Raw genomic sequence first — 16,548 nt, 5'->3', positions numbered from 1 at the left:
TTGATCTTTTCAAAATTATTAAAAAAAAATAATTTTGAAACAGAAGTGACCTAAAATCAAGAACATTTAGAAACATAAACATATTAAAAGGTCTAAGAAATAAGTAACTAAAGAAATTTATTTTTATGGTTATTAACGTTTCTTTGTAAGTGACCTCGTTTCTTGAGGTGAAATTCTTATGAAAAAAGTAGTATTTATGTGCAAAAATAAGTTTATTAATTACAATATTGTACCACTGTTCTATTGAGGGGACACACTGTATATTCCGCGTTATTTATATTTCTAGTATGTAAAAATCACTTTAATTGACATATGTCAAATTAACTAACGTTATTAAAAATCGATTTACAAAATTTTAGTACTAAAATAATATATTCATCTAGTTTGAATTAATAAACTGACCATGGGTGAACAAAATTGGACAAAAATCGTAATTCCAAGCGGTACAGTAGATTCCTCACAAAACGCAATAATCGAAATACCGGTTAATTTGAAAGGTTCACATATCGTTATAGCTAAAAATAGAGTTTCAGATGACGGCGAGTCTCAAGGTTAGTAAAATAAAATAAAAAAATCAATTTCCCACTCAACTCTGACGTATAGGTGATGAAGTCGAATTAGAAGTGATATCGGACAAAGAAAAAGAAATGATAGAATCGATTCAGAATTACGAAGACGAAAGAAAACGATTAGTGATAGCGCCTGTTCGTCAGAAATATAGATTAGTTGATCAGATGGAATACGTAGAAACCGGTGTATTGCGTAAAGATATAACTGATTTTCAAGAAGCTAGAAGAAAATTAGTTTTCGATGTCCATAGTATTATTTCTACACTGCCTGACATAAACAAAGGTACACTGTTTCTTATGATCGCTGTAATATTGAATTTCTCCTAGGAACAATTTATGATAATCGTTAATTTTTCTATTTAAAGCGTTTTTTGATTATGGATCTCTCACTATTAGTGTCTTAAGCGATCATTACATTCAATTCACATCGATGTCTATTACGAAAGTTATAAGTGGGTCAATCCACAGAACTTCATGAACAGAATTCAATGACATCAGTGTAAACCTGTCGGAACGATTAGAACGAGGGTGTTCAATAGAATAAATTTATTCAGTTCGTTTTATTTTTGGCTAGAAAATATAAATTATCATTTTTAACACATAATTAATGCATGAATATCAAAAAAACTAGATTTTTATTATACATTTTTATTACATACTTCCTGAAATAGAAAGAAATACTTTTTAATTAGATTCAACCTAAAAATTTCTAATTTGACGTTTCTCTAGTAAACAACGTTGCCAAGATTATTTATGATTTCGAATATTTTGTCTTTTTTAACAATCTTATTCTAATTTGAAGAATATGTCTAAACAACTAATCTAATTTAATAGTTTATTGTACAACTATTGTAGGAAAAATGTATTTCTTACTGGTGACGAGCTATAAATAATCGCAGTCAGTGCAGTTTTGGATTAGTTCCATGATAAATGTCATCAATTAACGTCTAGAAACAACTTAATTTGTTAGGTTAAGTTGGGTTAGGATAATTTTTCGTTCATAATAGTTTTGATTTTAGGTTTCATATGATTGAAAAATAGTTTGTTAAACAGGTAAAAATAGTGACATTACGACCTATTTCGATCTTTATGAAAATATGACTTGTGATAATTTGCATAATTATATTAGTTAATAAATCAACTCTGATAAGTTAGGTTAAGTTAGGTTGGTTTAGGTTTCGAGCATCGATAAAAGGAAGAAAACGATTTCGGGTCTACGGTATATATCAATGATAAGCGTTTAATCTCGTGAGCCTTTTGGTGATAACAGAAGACGTTTCAAGACTGTTTCGACGAGAAGCTTAGTGGAATTATTAACATTTTTGAGAAAACAAAAGCAAAGATCATCAGATTAAGCTTTTATAGATACGAAAAGATTGGGTTTTGTAGAAGATAGTTGGGATTATTGAACTTTTCGTGAGAAATTTTGGCATATTTTGAAGTAGCGCAAATTTTGACCCCGTTTCTAAGTGAGGATTTCTCGATTTAAATTCCAATCAAGCGCTTAGCTGCCTTAGTAAATTCATTTAATAATCAAAAGGCGCTTTTTTATTGCCGCTTTACATGGGGTAAGACTACGAGCAATGTAAAACGTACGTAATCAAAAGCTTGCATTTATATCGATTTGGTGATGTTTGTTGTACATGTTACTAACTCTGGAGGAAATTGAAGGCGTTCTACATGGTCGAGATTGACCACCCAACTGAGGTGACCTTGTTCGAGTCGACTTTCGTCATTTCCGACCGCGGACGAAGCTTGTCGGGCTCACCACCAAGGTTGTTCGAAGTCGTGTACTACTCAACCAAATATTGGTGGGCCAACCAGTTTCTACACTGTCCATTATTACATCAACTCGACCAAGGTAACCTCGGTTGGATGGTGGGACCGCGTAGAATGCCTATTTTAAGTTAACAACCAACCAAATGTCAATTAAATCAGGTAATTGATTGAAGCACTTTAGTAAAACTAATTTTTGTGATAAATTCTCGTGGCTGTCACTTTATGTTTTACGGCTAAAACTTCGACAGTCACAAAAGTGGAGCGGGTTTTTTCGTTTTGGTTGGTTACAGCCATAAATTCTTGCATAATGTCAAACAACGTAAGAAATTCATCAAGTGCAAGACGTTGCACGTTGTCTTGCTCCAAAACAAGCAAATTATTTTTTTAATCGCTATAATAATGATTTTAGTTATAAGCAGAAGATAACTAATCGGAAACTGGATGTCTATTTCACGAAAAATTGCGTAACAAAATAAAAAATAAATCCTAATCGTCTCAATTGTTTTTTATTTCCCGTTTTCATTTTTTTATAATCCATGTTGTTGGTACAATCTTCATCCATGCTCTTAAGCTTGCGTGTTGTTTGTTTGAACAGCTCCAGTTTGACGTATAATTTGAGGTTATGTTATACAGAATACGAAAATTTATTGTTTTTCACAATATGAGACAAGTAACAATTTACGTATTAACAAAATCAGAAATTTCGTATGAAATATAATACAAATAAAATAGTAAAATGACTAGTATTTGTAGTGAGGTCCTAAAAATATATTAAAAGGATAGAATGACATGGAAAAATTGTCATCAATATATGAATCCTTTCCAGTCTTGAAAATCCTTTTCGAAAAGGGTAAATTATAATCCTAAGATTGAAGTAATCATTTATTTGCATAAACATAGAATATAAAAGATGCACTATCAACTTTTCTCAGTGTAACGTAGAGCTATATCCTGTCATCGAGTATTTATTTTGTAAAAATGTAAGTTCTGTGTATTTAATTTGTCACTAAATCGAATTCTTCTTTTTTATATCCCCTTGTGTCTCATATTTAGCAATGTCAGTATACAATATTGAATTTTTTTCAAAAACGCGGTGTGCTTTGATTATTTTTGACAGAAACCCGTCAACAATTAAAAGCATCAAATAAACACCATGCCAATATTAAAATCCAGATATAAATTGTACGGGTTTTGTACGGGCATATTTATTATTGCAATAACAACAATAATTGGCATTTTAATAGAAAAATTTTCAGACAAAGACATGGTTCATTTGAATGTACAGATGTATATTAGTCTGATATCGTGTATTTTCATCGGGATTTCAACACTCCATTTGACATGGAATATTTTTGTTGCCATCTATTTCCAGTAAGTATATCTAAGTATATAAAATTCTTGTAGGAAAATTTTACCTCAAAAACTTAGCCGACATTATTGAATTTTTACTGACGTCAAATGTCAAATAAAATATTTATATTCATATTAATTTAATTTTTTAACAAAAAACACTCTGTTCTTTATAGTTTAATAGATATTACAGTTTTAATAATAGAATTAGAACTAACCTAATGTGAAATATTTAAATCTGTTAGTTGTCAAATTAGTTTGTAGTTTTTGTAGTTTTTTAGTCAGTTTGCAGGTAACTTGCATTCAGGTTTACAAAACTAATTTTCCTCAAGTTTCTATTATACTCGCTTGTCAGACTGTATTTACACTGCATAGTCGAAAAAAAAAACGACAAAACCACGTTTCTAGGAGGAAATTGTGCACATTTCTAAGTAGCAACTCCTTAGGAAACCATTTCGTGATGAAACTAGCAATAATAACGTCTAAAATCCAACAAACTTTACAAACCACACCGAAGAATATGGTGAAAGCATTTGTTGACCCAACGGCGGCCATTCTTGAATGAGCATCAGCTGATTTTGACAATTTAAATTTCTTTCTAGCGACAAATGACATAATTTATAATTTACTAGCTAGATACGTTTTGTTGATATTATTTACTGTTTGTAACGTAACTTCCAATTTGTAATTCACATTATTTGTTTAATCGAATTTACAATTGTTAAACAGAGATGGAGAGTTGTTTTGATAGATATATTATAGATAGGTTTTGGTTTTGATTTTTCAGTCGAAATACTGGAATTTGGTTGTTTAATCTCATATTATGGGAACTTATTTTGATGGTGAACTCCATAACAGGAAAAAATTATTGGCTTATTTCACTCGTTACCTTGAATATGGTATTGATATTTCTTTTAATGATTTTCATATCAAATTTTCATGATCATTGGAAGGAATGGAGAGAGGAGAATTCCACGGAATTATACCTTTGGCAAGTAATCTATGGGCAATCAATAACTTCTAGGAACGTACAAAATTACAGAATTCCATTAACAGGGTATTTAATCATTAAATAATATCGAATCGGTCGATTTTAATCTGAACGTTTTCTATATTGTTAATTTACGAATTTCAGATCGCTCATATTTCCTTCATCTCACGCATTTATTTTAAACGACTATGGAAGTGATAACTACGATTGGGAATGGGATTTTACATATTTTACAGAAAACGAAGAGTTTGCGTGGACAGTTTATTCGCAGAGTTTAACAGGTTCAATCGATACACTTTATTCTAAAGGTAAAAACATAACAAATAAACATAAATTACAATATTTGACGTTTGTTTGTTGATTTAGATCACTTCAAATCATTAACTTTTCAGTATACATAACTTGTCATTGACGTTCTTCTTTTTTTGCTTCGTGATACCGAGTATTAACATCACACACAAACAGTCAGGTTGTTATAAGATTCATAGAGAATTAAATTGTTATTTTAAAGGAATTGGTCATTTCGGAATGACGTCACATTCAACCGCCATATTGTTTTGAGGGAAATATATTGCATTATTTATATCAAAATTATTATTAGTAATGTTGTTTTAGTTAATTTTCTTGGCCAAAAATGTTCATTGCAGTGGAAAATGCGATCAAAACAACCAGTGTTGTCCCAACTATACGATTATTTTTGTAGCGGCTGTCTGAAGCTTTTCGTTCTGAGTGGTTGGTGGCCTTGCCTCTGACATTTAGTGATGTCATCTTAAAGTTTTCTACTTCACATGTTCCGATTCGTTTATATTTTAAATTCATTTCTTCGAGTAATTAAAACTCGATGAAACCATAAATCGTATCCGAGTTTATTTAGATTAGAACATGAAAGTCGCATCAACGAACTATTCATAGAAAAATGAAATAAAATGTTTGTTTGTCTACCACGACAATATGGCTGACGTTTCGAATCATGTCATTCGAAATGACTTATATTATTTGTAGTCTTGGAAGAATATTATGGGAAACTGAATAAAAAGGAAGGAAATAGTTTAACTTATACTTGTATGAACGAAACTAATATGGATGAAGAATGTATTAGCCATGAAAGTGTTGAAAATGTTGTGAGTCCTACTAATTCGGATGACGGGAATTCTGAATCGAAATAAAATTTCATGAAACATTTGGTGTTTGTTAAATCGTTAATATTTTGAAATAAAAAATGAGTTCAATGAATTGGAAAAATTTAATGACCGTCGGACCGTTGGGTATAGAGGGTAGAAAATAAAAAAAAACAAATAAAATTTATCAAAACTTTATTACGATAACAACATTAATCAAAAAATTCCTCATAAACAAATTTAATGTCAGAAGTTCCACAGATAAAATACGATTTAAAATTTGTCTTTGAAAACTATCCGTTTCCGTCATGTCACTCATGGGTTAACACCCATTACTTTTCACTACTTCTACACCAGTACTAACAATTACACTGTATAACGCGCCTGTTATCGTATTCAGAGACAGGTCATAAGTTTAAACTTCACTACTTCTGATATTATAATGCTAACCGCCACTAATCAAACTATTATTTAGGCGAAAAAAATTATTATGCGTTTAAGATAAAAAAACAAATTTTTAAATTTTTGGGATTTATTTCTTTCATCAAATATGCATGTTATAGTTGTAGAAATAATTTTATTCCGTGTATATTATAATTAAAAATCGAAATCCACTCCTGCTTTCCCAAGGAATCTGACAGCAGATTTTTTTATGTTCATACTGACGTTTTTGATAGTATTCTCTTTTTTGACAGCTGTCACTTCGTCGTCTTCCGCTTCTTCTAAATTAGTCAACTTACCATCCAATAATATTCGAGCAATATAAGTTTGTCTAGAGGTTACTACTGGAACTATTTGTTTTGCGAATAACTTCGGCGGTCTAATTTCGTACCTAATTTCCAAAAATAATTTTCATAATAAAAATAAGAATGAGAGTTGCCCTTCTTATTGGGAGTATAAAGAAAACGGAAGCACCTACCATACGTTTTCAGAAAGTTCACTTATATTTGTTGACACATTTTTATCCGTTTGAGTTCCTTCTACATAAACATAATTCCTTTCTGGAATAAAATTTGGTTAAAAAATATTTGTTGTTCGAAATTTGTAAGAATCTTTACCATAATCAAGATTTTCCTCGGTACAAACACAAGGCCTTTTGAAAGAAAGGGATATTTCATCATCATAAGGACGATGTCTGGGATATATCATCGACATAACTAAAATTTCAAAGAAAATTCCAAAATGTTATTAAAATAAAAATTCTCCGTTAAGTTGACATAAACTTCACTGACATTTCTTGAAATCACTACATTTCGATATTATCCAAATTTATCTATGGAAAGGGTACAAAAATCTGAATATGAAAATATTAATCGATCAAGGAATATTAATAAAACCCGAATTCAGAAGATAGTAACTACATAATTTTTCTATATCTTTTATGGTTCTCGATGCCAAGAATAATGGTGCTAACTTTGAATATAAATATAAAATATGCTTTTGCTGAATATGATATACGTAAATTGTATTGTGATATCGAGATAGAAGAAATTGGCAGTTGACATTGTTAACATTTGACAGATCTTTAAATACCCTTAATTTAAATTTGTTTTTATTTAAAGTCGGTTGAACCTTTCAAAATACGTTACGAGATTTTAGTGATTTATTATGTGAACAAAAAATTTGTATTTTTTATATATAACCTATTTAAGGTTAATACCATTTGACAATATATCACTTGCCAAAATTTTTGTGTCATTCATTCATAAAGATGATTCTTTAAACAAATACTAAACATACAATGAGTACTACTAAAGACAAAGAAGATGAAGATTCGTCGACAAAACAAATATTAGAATATTATAGAAAGTACTCCCAAAGCCGAGATTTACCAAAATATTTTTCTGGTTCAGTACAATATTTACCCAAAATAGTAGATGACGACGATGAAGAATCGTTAGAAACACGAACTATAAACAATATAAAAGTTACTGAATCTGAAATAGAAAATTGTGGACCAAATATTGAATTATCTCCTACAGGATCTACAACATCAAACCGTAAATTGGAGTGGGATAGCTTAGGAGATATTGGTTATATTCAAAGATCCGCTTCACTGCCTATTTTAACTGGTTTGGAAACCAAAGAACAAAAAGGTAATAATATAAAAATTGTAATACTGCCTTATACTAGTAGTTCAGAAGTTAGTAGTGAAAGAAATACTTTACAATCATCTTTATCTAGTCATCTAGAAGAAAAATGTATACCAACAACTTCCTCTTCAATCAGTAAAGAACAACAAAGATCATCAACTGACTTAGAATCTCCTCAATCTGATAAGAAAATTACAGAATTCCAACAAAGTCTAGATTCAATTAAAAAAAAAATTGGACTTCCCGGGGCACATTCTACTCCTTATGATTCCCAAAGCTGGAGTAATAAAAAAATTACTAAAAAACCAAAGGATTTTGAAAATTCTATTGAACAATTTAAACAAAGTGATTCAGATAAAGCATCTATAAATAAAGAGAAAGTAGATGCAGATGGAAGTAGAGAAATTGATAAACCATCAAAAAAAGTTGTAAATTTATGCCTTACGAAACCTCTACTGTTGGATTGTTTATCACATATAAACACAAAAAAGCTAACGATTGGCATCCAAACGGATGATTCACTTCAAGTACCAAAACAACCTCATCAACTCGTTACGTATTACAAACACTATGATACTTTGAAAGTTTCAAGCGATTCTGCAAAATCCACTAGTTCCAACGCTGTTGCTTCAAAATGTGATAGCTTTGAATATATCAAAAATGATAGCAATGATGTTAAATTGGGTAATAATGATGCTCCTGTGGAAAATCTTGAATTGACAAAGAGTAAGTATCACAATTATGAATATTGTTACCAATTTGTTGATCTTATTTTATATTTCTGATGATTTGTTGTTTTCATTAGTTTTTCAATGCTTATTTGTGACTCCATTTGGTACCAATCTTTATATGCTGTATCTGGTAGTAGATACATGAACCATCTATTTTCTTTCAGTTCATTATCATTATGTTATTCGATCTCTTGGATTACGACTAGCACTTTGTGGGCCTACAAATCCCTTATTTGGGGTGGATTATCCCCTTGTTCTTTTTATGACAGTTTTTTGTTGATCTTGTCTTCATTTGTCAGCTTTCTGCATTTTGCTTTCCAGTCTATTATTTCTAGGAATCTGATATCTTCTTCAATTAGGTTTCTTTAGGTATTTCTTGGTCTTCCTCTTTACCATTTATGTAGGATTCCTTCTTATGATGTGTCCTACCCAATTTTGTCTTTGTAGTATTCTATTTCTTTATATTTCTTCAATCTTCTTTCTCCATCTCTTGTAATATTTGGTGCGAGTATAGTTCTGAATCTTTTTCTCTCGATTATCTTCAGATTTTCTTCTCACTTTTGATTTATGTTAGTTGTTTCCATGGCGAACGCAATTACTGGTCTTTTTAATGTTTTATATGTATTTATTTTCTTTTCATTACTAATATTCTTACTTTTGAGTAACTTTTTATTTTTTTCTAAATGTTTGATACAATTTTTTTGTATTTTCTTTCTTATTCTTTCTTTAGATGTGCTACTTCTAAATAATTGACAGAAGATACAGTTTCAAATATGTATTTCTGTATCTTTAGATGTTCCATTCCACTTTTATCTTGTCTTGCTCTCGTATTCGGTTTTTTTCTTTATTATTTCTTCTCTTGTGTTATCCAAGTTTGTCACCTTGTGGTTTTTAATGATGTATTGATGTTACATAATTTAATGTACATTGTATGTTTTTAGGTAATAAAATTAATGATCCAGTAAAATCAGAAAGTTCTCCACAGTCTGAAAATGATCTAAAAACTAATGATATAGAAAGGGGTGTATATGTATTACAAAGATTAATAAAATCTAAAAGATATGATTCAACCACGAAGAAAAGGTATATCAAAAAAGTTCTACAAAAAATAACAGAATCCAAATATTTAGGTGATTCAAGCACAAGTTCAGATCTCTTCTATCCGAAGGTTCCACAGGATCATAGAAAGAAATCATCAACTTCACATCAATCTCAAGAAGAAAGAAAATCTCCAAAGAAAATTAAATCTGTTAGTACAGATTCGGACTTACCATATAGAATGGAAAACAAGGCAAGTCCTTCAAAGAAAATTGCTTCCTCATCAGTTAAAGAGCCAAGTAAAAAAGAACAAGCAGCCAAAGAAACGAAAAAAACTCTGTTTACTGTTACAAATTGTCAAGAAATCAGCTCTGATCAATCCTCATGTTCTCCGCAATCTTACCAAAATTGGAAGAAATTAAAAACCTTATCTGAAAAAGTATTTGAAAGTAACGGACAAACTATTGGTGGTGGAGATCAAATTTCACAGTTTGTCAATAAAGAGAGAGACTACCAGTTGAATTGGATCAACAAAGAAATAGATCATTTAGGAAAATTGAAACATATGTTAGAAAAGAGAAAAAAACCTTGCCACCCTCCAGAATGTATGAAAAAAACGTCTGTTTACATGGTAGCTGCTGGTAACAACGAAATCGAACGGAACTATATCATAGAAACAAAATTGGGCATGCCAAGTTCTGTAAGAAGAAATTTCATATTAAACGGTGAAAGTTATACCGTAAAAAATCCTCGCGAAAGCGATAAAGAAACTGATCAAAATGTTGTAACCGACATACAAGTACTTTCTACAGATAAAACAACAAACATCAAAGTTACTACGTTTTGTAAGATTTGTAAACGAGCTCCATGTGTATGTGTAACGAATTTTCTACAAGGGATAAGCAACCCTTTCGAAATCAACCATAAAGTTGTTAAAGAACATCTGGATATTAATTCTAAATCTTGTACTTGCTTATCTAATAGTACCAGCAGTTCAAATACTACCCCCAGTGGTAAAGAATCATCGAAAACTATTTGTATAGTTTGTCATAGATACCCTTGTACGTGTTGTTCTTGTAAACAAACTCACAGTGTTAAGACTTGTTCCGTTTGTCAGTTATATTCGTGTATGTGTGTTATTAGCCCCAAGGAATCTGCAACTTTGGAACCGTACGTAGGGACCTTCATTCCTACAACTCGAATGGAACAAAATACAGATAAACCAGAGGAAATATTGTGTTGTAATTGTGAAATTTCACCATGTAATTGTGGATCATCCACTACTTCTACTACGAATTCGTTAACCAAAGTTTTTATCGACTGTAAATGTGGCCCTTCGAGCGAATGTCAATGTCCGTTTGTGGATAAACTCTTGCAGCATTTCAATAACGAAAACTTCAAAAGTGAAAAATCCAATATAGGAACTTGTACACTGAGAAAAAAATCAACAACTGGTACATATAACAAACAATCTACTTCTACATATACACCAAGGAATTTTAAGAACTTACTAAAAGAAGACCAATGCGTTTGTACAAAAGAAGAAAAGGCCGTAGATCCCACAAATATATATTCAACAGAAGATAAAAGTATAGGAAAAACTGTTAAAGAAAGTGTAACCCAAAATGGTGTAAAATTTAAAACAGCAGATAAAGCAGTTTCATCTAGAAAGACCACAAGTGAAAAAGGTGTCGAATGTAATTGTGAAACAACGGTTTGTGATAAAGGTATTGGTACTAATAATAAAAAACCTTGCGTGGACCGTTCAACTTCGCCAAGAACTTGTTTAGTAGATAAAGGAACCGCTTGTGATCCCAAAGGATCACAAGTAGATCAATGTACTTCTCCCAAATGTACCCAAATGGATAAAGGAACCACAAGTTATCCGAAAGGATCACAAGCAGATCAATGTACTGCTCCCAAATGTTCCCAAATGGAAAAAGGAACCACAAGTGATCCCAAAGGGTTGAAAGTAGATCAGTGTACTTCTCCCAAATGTTCCCAAATTGATAAAGGAACCACAAGTGATCCCAAAGGGTTAAAAGTAGATCAGTGTACTTCCCCCAAATGTTCCCTAATTGATAAAGGAACCACAAGTAATATCAGAGGGGTTTCAGTGGATCAATGTACTTCTTGTACTCCTATTCTAATCGATAGAGGATCGGGATATTCACCGAGAATATTATTGGATAAATATACTTCTTGTGCTCCTCAAATTGATAGGGGAGTAGTATCAGAAACTAGAACCTTTGTTGATAAATGTGTGTCTCCAACTCGTTTTAATGTCGATAAAGAAACTGAATGGATTTCGGGGAGAATATCAAGAGATCAAGGTACTACCACTGGTTGTTCTCAAATGGATAGAGGAACTGAAAATTATACGAAAAGTTTGTTAAATCAATGCGCTGCTACGATGTTTGCTTCTGGAGAAAATAGAGACGAGATGACAAAGGATGCATATAAAGGTAATTATTTCATTTTTTTGTTTTAAAACAAATTGAAATGGTTGAGAATTGTATCCCCCTTTCTTGCTGCGACACCTGGGGGGTCCAGTGTCTACAGCTGATCTGTTAATCCCATTCCTCTTTAGACTGTTTATAATATGAGATGACTGTAGCTACCAGAGATCCTCTTTTATCAAGTACACCACGACCAAAAGGTCTATCGTATCCCCCTTTCTTGCTGCGATCCTGGAGGATCCAGTGTCTACAGCTGGTGTGTTGATCCCATTCCTCTTTAAACTGTTTAGAATATGAGATGACTGTAGCTACCAGAGATCCTCTTTTATCAAGTACACCACGACCAAAAGGTCTATTGTATCTCCCTTTCTTGCTGCGATACTTGGGGGATCCAGTGTCTACAGCTGATCTTGTTAATCCCATTTCTCTTAGACAGTTCAGTATGACATGACTAAAGTTGCCAGAGATTCTAGTCTTCTATATCATACGTTCCGAGGGTGTAGTGCTCTGGAGGCCCGTCGTGTCTCACACTTCGAGAGGATGTATAGTTCTAGCATCTTCAGATGCCCTTTGAAGCGACAGTGCCCCGATATGTCTCCTGTTATTATTTGTAGATTGTTCTTACTTAGGTCGATTCCGTAGATCTCCTATAGTTAGTTTCCTAGGAGAGTTTTTGACTGTTCCAGCCCCTGTAAGTTGTCTCGGTAATTGGTTGCTCCCCTATCTACCTTCGTTTCCAATGTTCTGTAGTTGATATCACAGAAAGGGTTTGTCTGCCCATACTTTAGCTATTTCGCTTCCTTTGTTTGGATTTTAGGAAATTGGAACTCAAAGCACTAAAGGCTGATTGGTTATCAGATAGGATAATGATTTCCTGTTTCTATATAGAATGAACTGGATACATTTTCAATTGCATAAATATCTGCTTGGTTTTCTTCGCTCAGGCTTTCGGATTATTTGGTTCTGAGCCTGTACACTTCTAGTTCTGTTTGCTATTTTGGATCCGTCCATGTACTATTTTGATCCATTTCACTTTTACAGCTTATTATTGAAGTGAAGTTGAAATTTTTCGGTATTTCATTATGAGATATGTCCCAATTTTTTAATGGCGGTTTTCTCTTGGTCATTCCGTCTCTGAACATTCTGAGTGACGTTTTGCCAGTACTTTGTAGAGACGTGGGAGATTGAGAATCATTTCTAGTGCAGCTGTTGGTCCTAGTTGCACATACGCAAGCCAGTATTTGTATCTTTGAGAGATTGTTCCTCGTGGTGTTCAGACTAGTTGTAGTCCCATAATGCCATAATCCCAACTACTGCCCCATATGTGATCTTTGTTCTTATATTGTACATTCACAATAGGTTACAACCCTAATTTCTGCACACCATCGGGGATTTTGTGGCTAGTTTACTATCTAGTGTTATTTGTTTAAATTTTCTTTTCAAGCTTCTTTTACAAAGTATTAATACGTTTATTTTTGTAATAATTTTATGATTATTCAATTAACAGAACCTAGAATTGGTGTACGAATCGAAAGAATTAGACCCAAATCCCTAAATAAATGTACCAACGTCAATAAATCAACCATAACCTCAAATGAAGTGTGCGTAGGCCCCGATTACAAATATATTGAAGATTCTAAAAGAAGAAGAGAAAATGACAGTTCTAACCTAAACAAAAATATTCAAATGAGAAAATTTGATGTGAAAATGTCACATGAAGTTGAATATACATCTGTGGATGTACAAACAGATTTATTATCTAAAAATATTTGTACGTGTTCGTCTGGTAGTAAAGAAAAATTGAAAAAATCAAACGATTGTAGATTGCGAAAGAAAAAATCCAAAAACGAAATCTTCTGTCTTTGTAAACCAAAAACAGAAACTAAAAAAATCTACAAGATCATTTGTTTGGATGATAATTCACGTAAATGTTGCATTTGTAGTTCGAGTTGTAGGAAACGTACAGTACGTAGTAGATCTTCGTCTCCTTCGGATTCAAGGGACAGACGAAAATTTTGTTGCCATTGTAATTCGATGAAATGTGGAGCGAAACATAAAATTAAGCCTAATAGTGTGGATGGTAAGGTCTCCATTGAATTTTTAACAATTATTTTGTATTTAATAACAGGTAATCAAGGTAAACACTGAATATTTCTCCTCGGGTTATAGGACATAATTTAAATAATGAACTACATCGAAGTAAATTTTATTAAGTCTGTAAAAATTGAATATCTTAATCCTGAAGCTTTTGTACCTTTTCAGGTATAAACATGCTGAAGTTGAGTCATTAGGTGGAGTCTTCCTTCCACAGCAATTTCCATTCTTCCCTACAAAGTGTTTTTGGTTTTATTTCTTACAGTTTTATTACTCGATTTTCCCTTTTCATCTTATTATCTTCTGTCAAGCTCTGTCTCCAGATAGGTCCGTCGTGCCCTGCTTGTTAAAAGTCCGGTCGCTAGTCGAATTTCGCTTCTATTTAGTCGTTGTGCCAGTTGTCTCTATCTGCCTTGCAGGACCATTGAGAGACATTATAGCAACACTTTTATCTACACCAAGGATGGGTACAGAGTCCATCGGAGAATTCGTCGAATCCCGGCTTAAACCATACACCCAAACGAGCTGGATCTTGCAGCCATCACTCACCAGATAGAACTTTCTTGTACTCCATCACATTCAGATTTTTGCAGTCAGTTGCTTCAGTTAAAATGGAGGTGTCTTGGTCCATGTTTCAGTTATCTTTTGAGGATCAGTTATTAGATTTCTGCCAGGATCCTCACAAAATATGACCTGAGAATTGTATCCTGTCTTCTATTATTATTCTGTGAGATATGTTGCTGATTTAGTAATACAATTGAATTTAATAAGCGAATCTCATTAATAATTTTTGCAGAATCCGAAAAAGACAAATGCGATTGGACTTTTAAGCACATAGTATCATTTAATAATCCCGATGTAAGATTCCCTTGTACAGAAGTAGCTCAGGTGATCGGAATTTGATGAAAGATTTTAGTTTATATTAATTTTATTTTATTACAGTGTCAGAAACCGATGTTTCCGCTACAACAAACTCATCCTCCAATTGCACATGCTGCTGTTGCGAGACCAGCGTGCCCTTGGAGAGGATATCAATGCTAAGAAGCGGCGATCAAGAATTTCCAATATGTAGAGAATGCTTCGATAGACGTCCCGTTTTGACAACAGTTTATTTCACTGATGATGTAAATATACTTTTTATCCTTAAATTTCTTTATTATTTTTATTTCATTATAGGAATCATCTTCGAATAATCAGAAATATTCAAAGGATTTTATAAGGAGACACTTAAACTTCTGTACATGTAAAAAGGATTCTAAGGATTTCGAATATTGTTCTCACTGTAAGAATCGATTGAGAAAAACTCAACAAAGCCGTAATGGCATCGCTTATACTTTGACTTTAGAGGACGAACCTCTAGAAAATTTCAAAACCAGGTGATTATTAATTAATTATATAGTAATTAAAGATTATTTTGATTTTTTTATAGGACAAAAAAGAAATTGAAGAAACTGGAAGAGATAAAAATTAAAATACCGAATCCGTATAGTAGAAAACAACACAAAAACATGGAAAACAATCATAAGAAAGACGAAGATAGAATGAAAAAAATAGAAAGCGGGGAAAATAGTGAAGACGAAAGATTAAACGAAGAAACATCTTTGAAGAGCAGTGACGCTACGGATAATGAAAATAATTGTACCTTACAGGTATTATTATACATTTAATATCTAATTTTTTATTAGTAATTTTCATAATTTTCAGGAATATTTGAAAAGAAATCGTCCTGGGTTCGTAAACGCTGCGGAATATAGAAGATTGGCGATGATGAATAATAGGATCGAAAGGGAATTGAATAAGGATGATTTGAAATTGAAATTTTTGGAAAAAAATGCGCAAAACAACAAATTGAAACGTACGTATTTTGATATATTTTACATGATTTATAATTTACTGGATTTTTTTTAGGTGAAAAGTTATTTAGCGAAAAGGAAATGAGGGATATCACAAGAAGGAATTACAAAAAGTTGCCTGAAGTGCAACAGAAATTAATCGATAAGAGAGTTCAAAAATTGAGGAATGCCGATAAGTTTATGGCAGATATGCTAAAAAAGGTGGATATTTATTTAATCAACTCTTAAGGTCTCATGTAAATTCATTTTTTTTTTCAGAAAATTCAAAATTGTGTTCTGAAAGGCAAAAGCAGTTTTCCTATCGATACAAATATTATAAACGTTTACAATTGAAATAAGTGAAGGAATTTAACTTTTAAGTACCTTTTGTATTGAAATATAAGTTATATAATTGTGTATTTTTTATAATTAAAACTTTCTAAATATAATTAATGATTTTATTTCAATTTCTAATGAAATATTTTCCAAAATGT

The 16,548-nt window shown here is 32.0% G+C and overlaps 4 protein-coding genes across 7 annotated transcripts; 3 read left to right on the top strand and 1 right to left on the bottom strand.

Annotated features, from left to right (window-relative positions):
• Window positions 1–299: 299 nt before the first annotated feature.
• On the top strand, window positions 300–2,847 carry LOC130898576 (uncharacterized). Its single transcript, XM_057807970.1, has 3 exons — window positions 300–551; window positions 604–852; window positions 2,758–2,847. Exons 1-3 carry the CDS (start codon window positions 404–406, stop codon window positions 2,772–2,774), a joined length of 414 nt encoding a protein of 137 aa, XP_057663953.1. The 5' UTR covers window positions 300–403; the 3' UTR covers window positions 2,775–2,847.
• A 621-nt stretch (window positions 2,848–3,468) lies between these two features.
• Window positions 3,469–5,922, top strand: LOC130898584 (uncharacterized). 2 transcript variants are annotated; one of them, XM_057807981.1, is made up of 4 exons: window positions 3,469–3,719; window positions 4,486–4,755; window positions 4,834–4,997; window positions 5,692–5,922. In XM_057807981.1, the coding sequence occupies exons 1-4, from the start codon at window positions 3,502–3,504 to the stop codon at window positions 5,853–5,855; spliced, it is 816 nt and encodes a 271-aa protein (XP_057663964.1). In that variant the 5' UTR covers window positions 3,469–3,501; the 3' UTR covers window positions 5,856–5,922. The 2 variants fall into 2 exon arrangements, with proteins under 2 accessions (XP_057663964.1, XP_057663965.1); XM_057807982.1 differs by lacking the exon at window positions 4,486–4,755 and having other exon boundaries at window positions 3,480–3,719.
• Window positions 5,923–6,321: 399 nt separating this feature from the next.
• Window positions 6,322–7,054, bottom strand: LOC130898611 (uncharacterized). Its single transcript, XM_057808024.1, has 3 exons — window positions 6,866–7,054; window positions 6,727–6,808; window positions 6,322–6,639 (listed from the first exon to the last, which is right to left on the bottom strand). The coding sequence occupies exons 1-3, from the start codon at window positions 6,960–6,962 to the stop codon at window positions 6,405–6,407; spliced, it is 414 nt and encodes a 137-aa protein (XP_057664007.1). The 5' UTR covers window positions 6,963–7,054; the 3' UTR covers window positions 6,322–6,404.
• A 230-nt stretch (window positions 7,055–7,284) lies between these two features.
• On the top strand, window positions 7,285–16,503 carry LOC130898932 (uncharacterized). Of its 3 annotated transcripts, XM_057808538.1 has the most exons (9): window positions 7,285–8,626; window positions 9,573–12,134; window positions 13,636–14,208; window positions 15,165–15,346; window positions 15,399–15,598; window positions 15,652–15,871; window positions 15,927–16,077; window positions 16,131–16,276; window positions 16,334–16,503. In XM_057808538.1, exons 1-9 carry the CDS (start codon window positions 7,549–7,551, stop codon window positions 16,406–16,408), a joined length of 5,187 nt encoding a protein of 1,728 aa, XP_057664521.1. In that variant the 5' UTR covers window positions 7,285–7,548; the 3' UTR covers window positions 16,409–16,503. The 3 variants fall into 3 exon arrangements, 2 of the variants coding, with proteins under 2 accessions (XP_057664521.1, XP_057664522.1); XM_057808539.1 differs by lacking the exon at window positions 13,636–14,208; XR_009059947.1 differs by lacking the exons at window positions 15,652–15,871; window positions 15,927–16,077; window positions 16,131–16,276; window positions 16,334–16,503 and adding an exon at window positions 15,019–15,110 and having other exon boundaries at window positions 15,399–15,499.
• Window positions 16,504–16,548: the final 45 nt, after the last annotated feature.

Source organism: Diorhabda carinulata, chromosome 10 (genome assembly GCF_026250575.1).
Source record: "Diorhabda carinulata isolate Delta chromosome 10, icDioCari1.1, whole genome shotgun sequence".
NCBI lineage: Eukaryota > Metazoa > Arthropoda > Insecta > Coleoptera > Chrysomelidae > Diorhabda > Diorhabda carinulata.
This window is presented reverse-complemented; position numbering and strand designations above follow the sequence as displayed.

Excerpts from the sequence above, each read along its gene's own strand:
- LOC130898576 (XM_057807970.1), top strand. The coding sequence starts at position 404 with ATGGGTGAACAAAATTGGACAAAAATCGTAATTCCAAGCGGTACAGTA. Across the intron at positions 552-603 it reads AGATGACGGCGAGTCTCAAG|GTGATGAAGTCGAATTAGAA; the intron begins GTTAGTAAAATA and ends TCTGACGTATAG.
- LOC130898584 (XM_057807981.1), top strand. The coding sequence starts at position 3,502 with ATGCCAATATTAAAATCCAGATATAAATTGTACGGGTTTTGTACGGGC. Across the intron at positions 3,720-4,485 it reads TTTGTTGCCATCTATTTCCA|TCGAAATACTGGAATTTGGT; the intron begins GTAAGTATATCT and ends TTGATTTTTCAG. Across the intron at positions 4,756-4,833 it reads TACAGAATTCCATTAACAGG|ATCGCTCATATTTCCTTCAT; the intron begins GTATTTAATCAT and ends TACGAATTTCAG.
- LOC130898611 (XM_057808024.1), bottom strand. The coding sequence starts at position 6,962 with ATGTCGATGATATATCCCAGACATCGTCCTTATGATGATGAAATATCC. Across the intron at positions 6,809-6,865 it reads CGAGGAAAATCTTGATTATG|AAAGGAATTATGTTTATGTA; the intron begins GTAAAGATTCTT and ends ATTTTATTCCAG. Across the intron at positions 6,640-6,726 it reads GAACTTTCTGAAAACGTATG|GTACGAAATTAGACCGCCGA; the intron begins GTAGGTGCTTCC and ends TTTGGAAATTAG.
- LOC130898932 (XM_057808538.1), top strand. The coding sequence starts at position 7,549 with ATGAGTACTACTAAAGACAAAGAAGATGAAGATTCGTCGACAAAACAA. Across the intron at positions 15,872-15,926 it reads AAAATAATTGTACCTTACAG|GAATATTTGAAAAGAAATCG; the intron begins GTATTATTATAC and ends CATAATTTTCAG. Across the intron at positions 16,078-16,130 it reads GCAAAACAACAAATTGAAAC|GTGAAAAGTTATTTAGCGAA; the intron begins GTACGTATTTTG and ends GATTTTTTTTAG.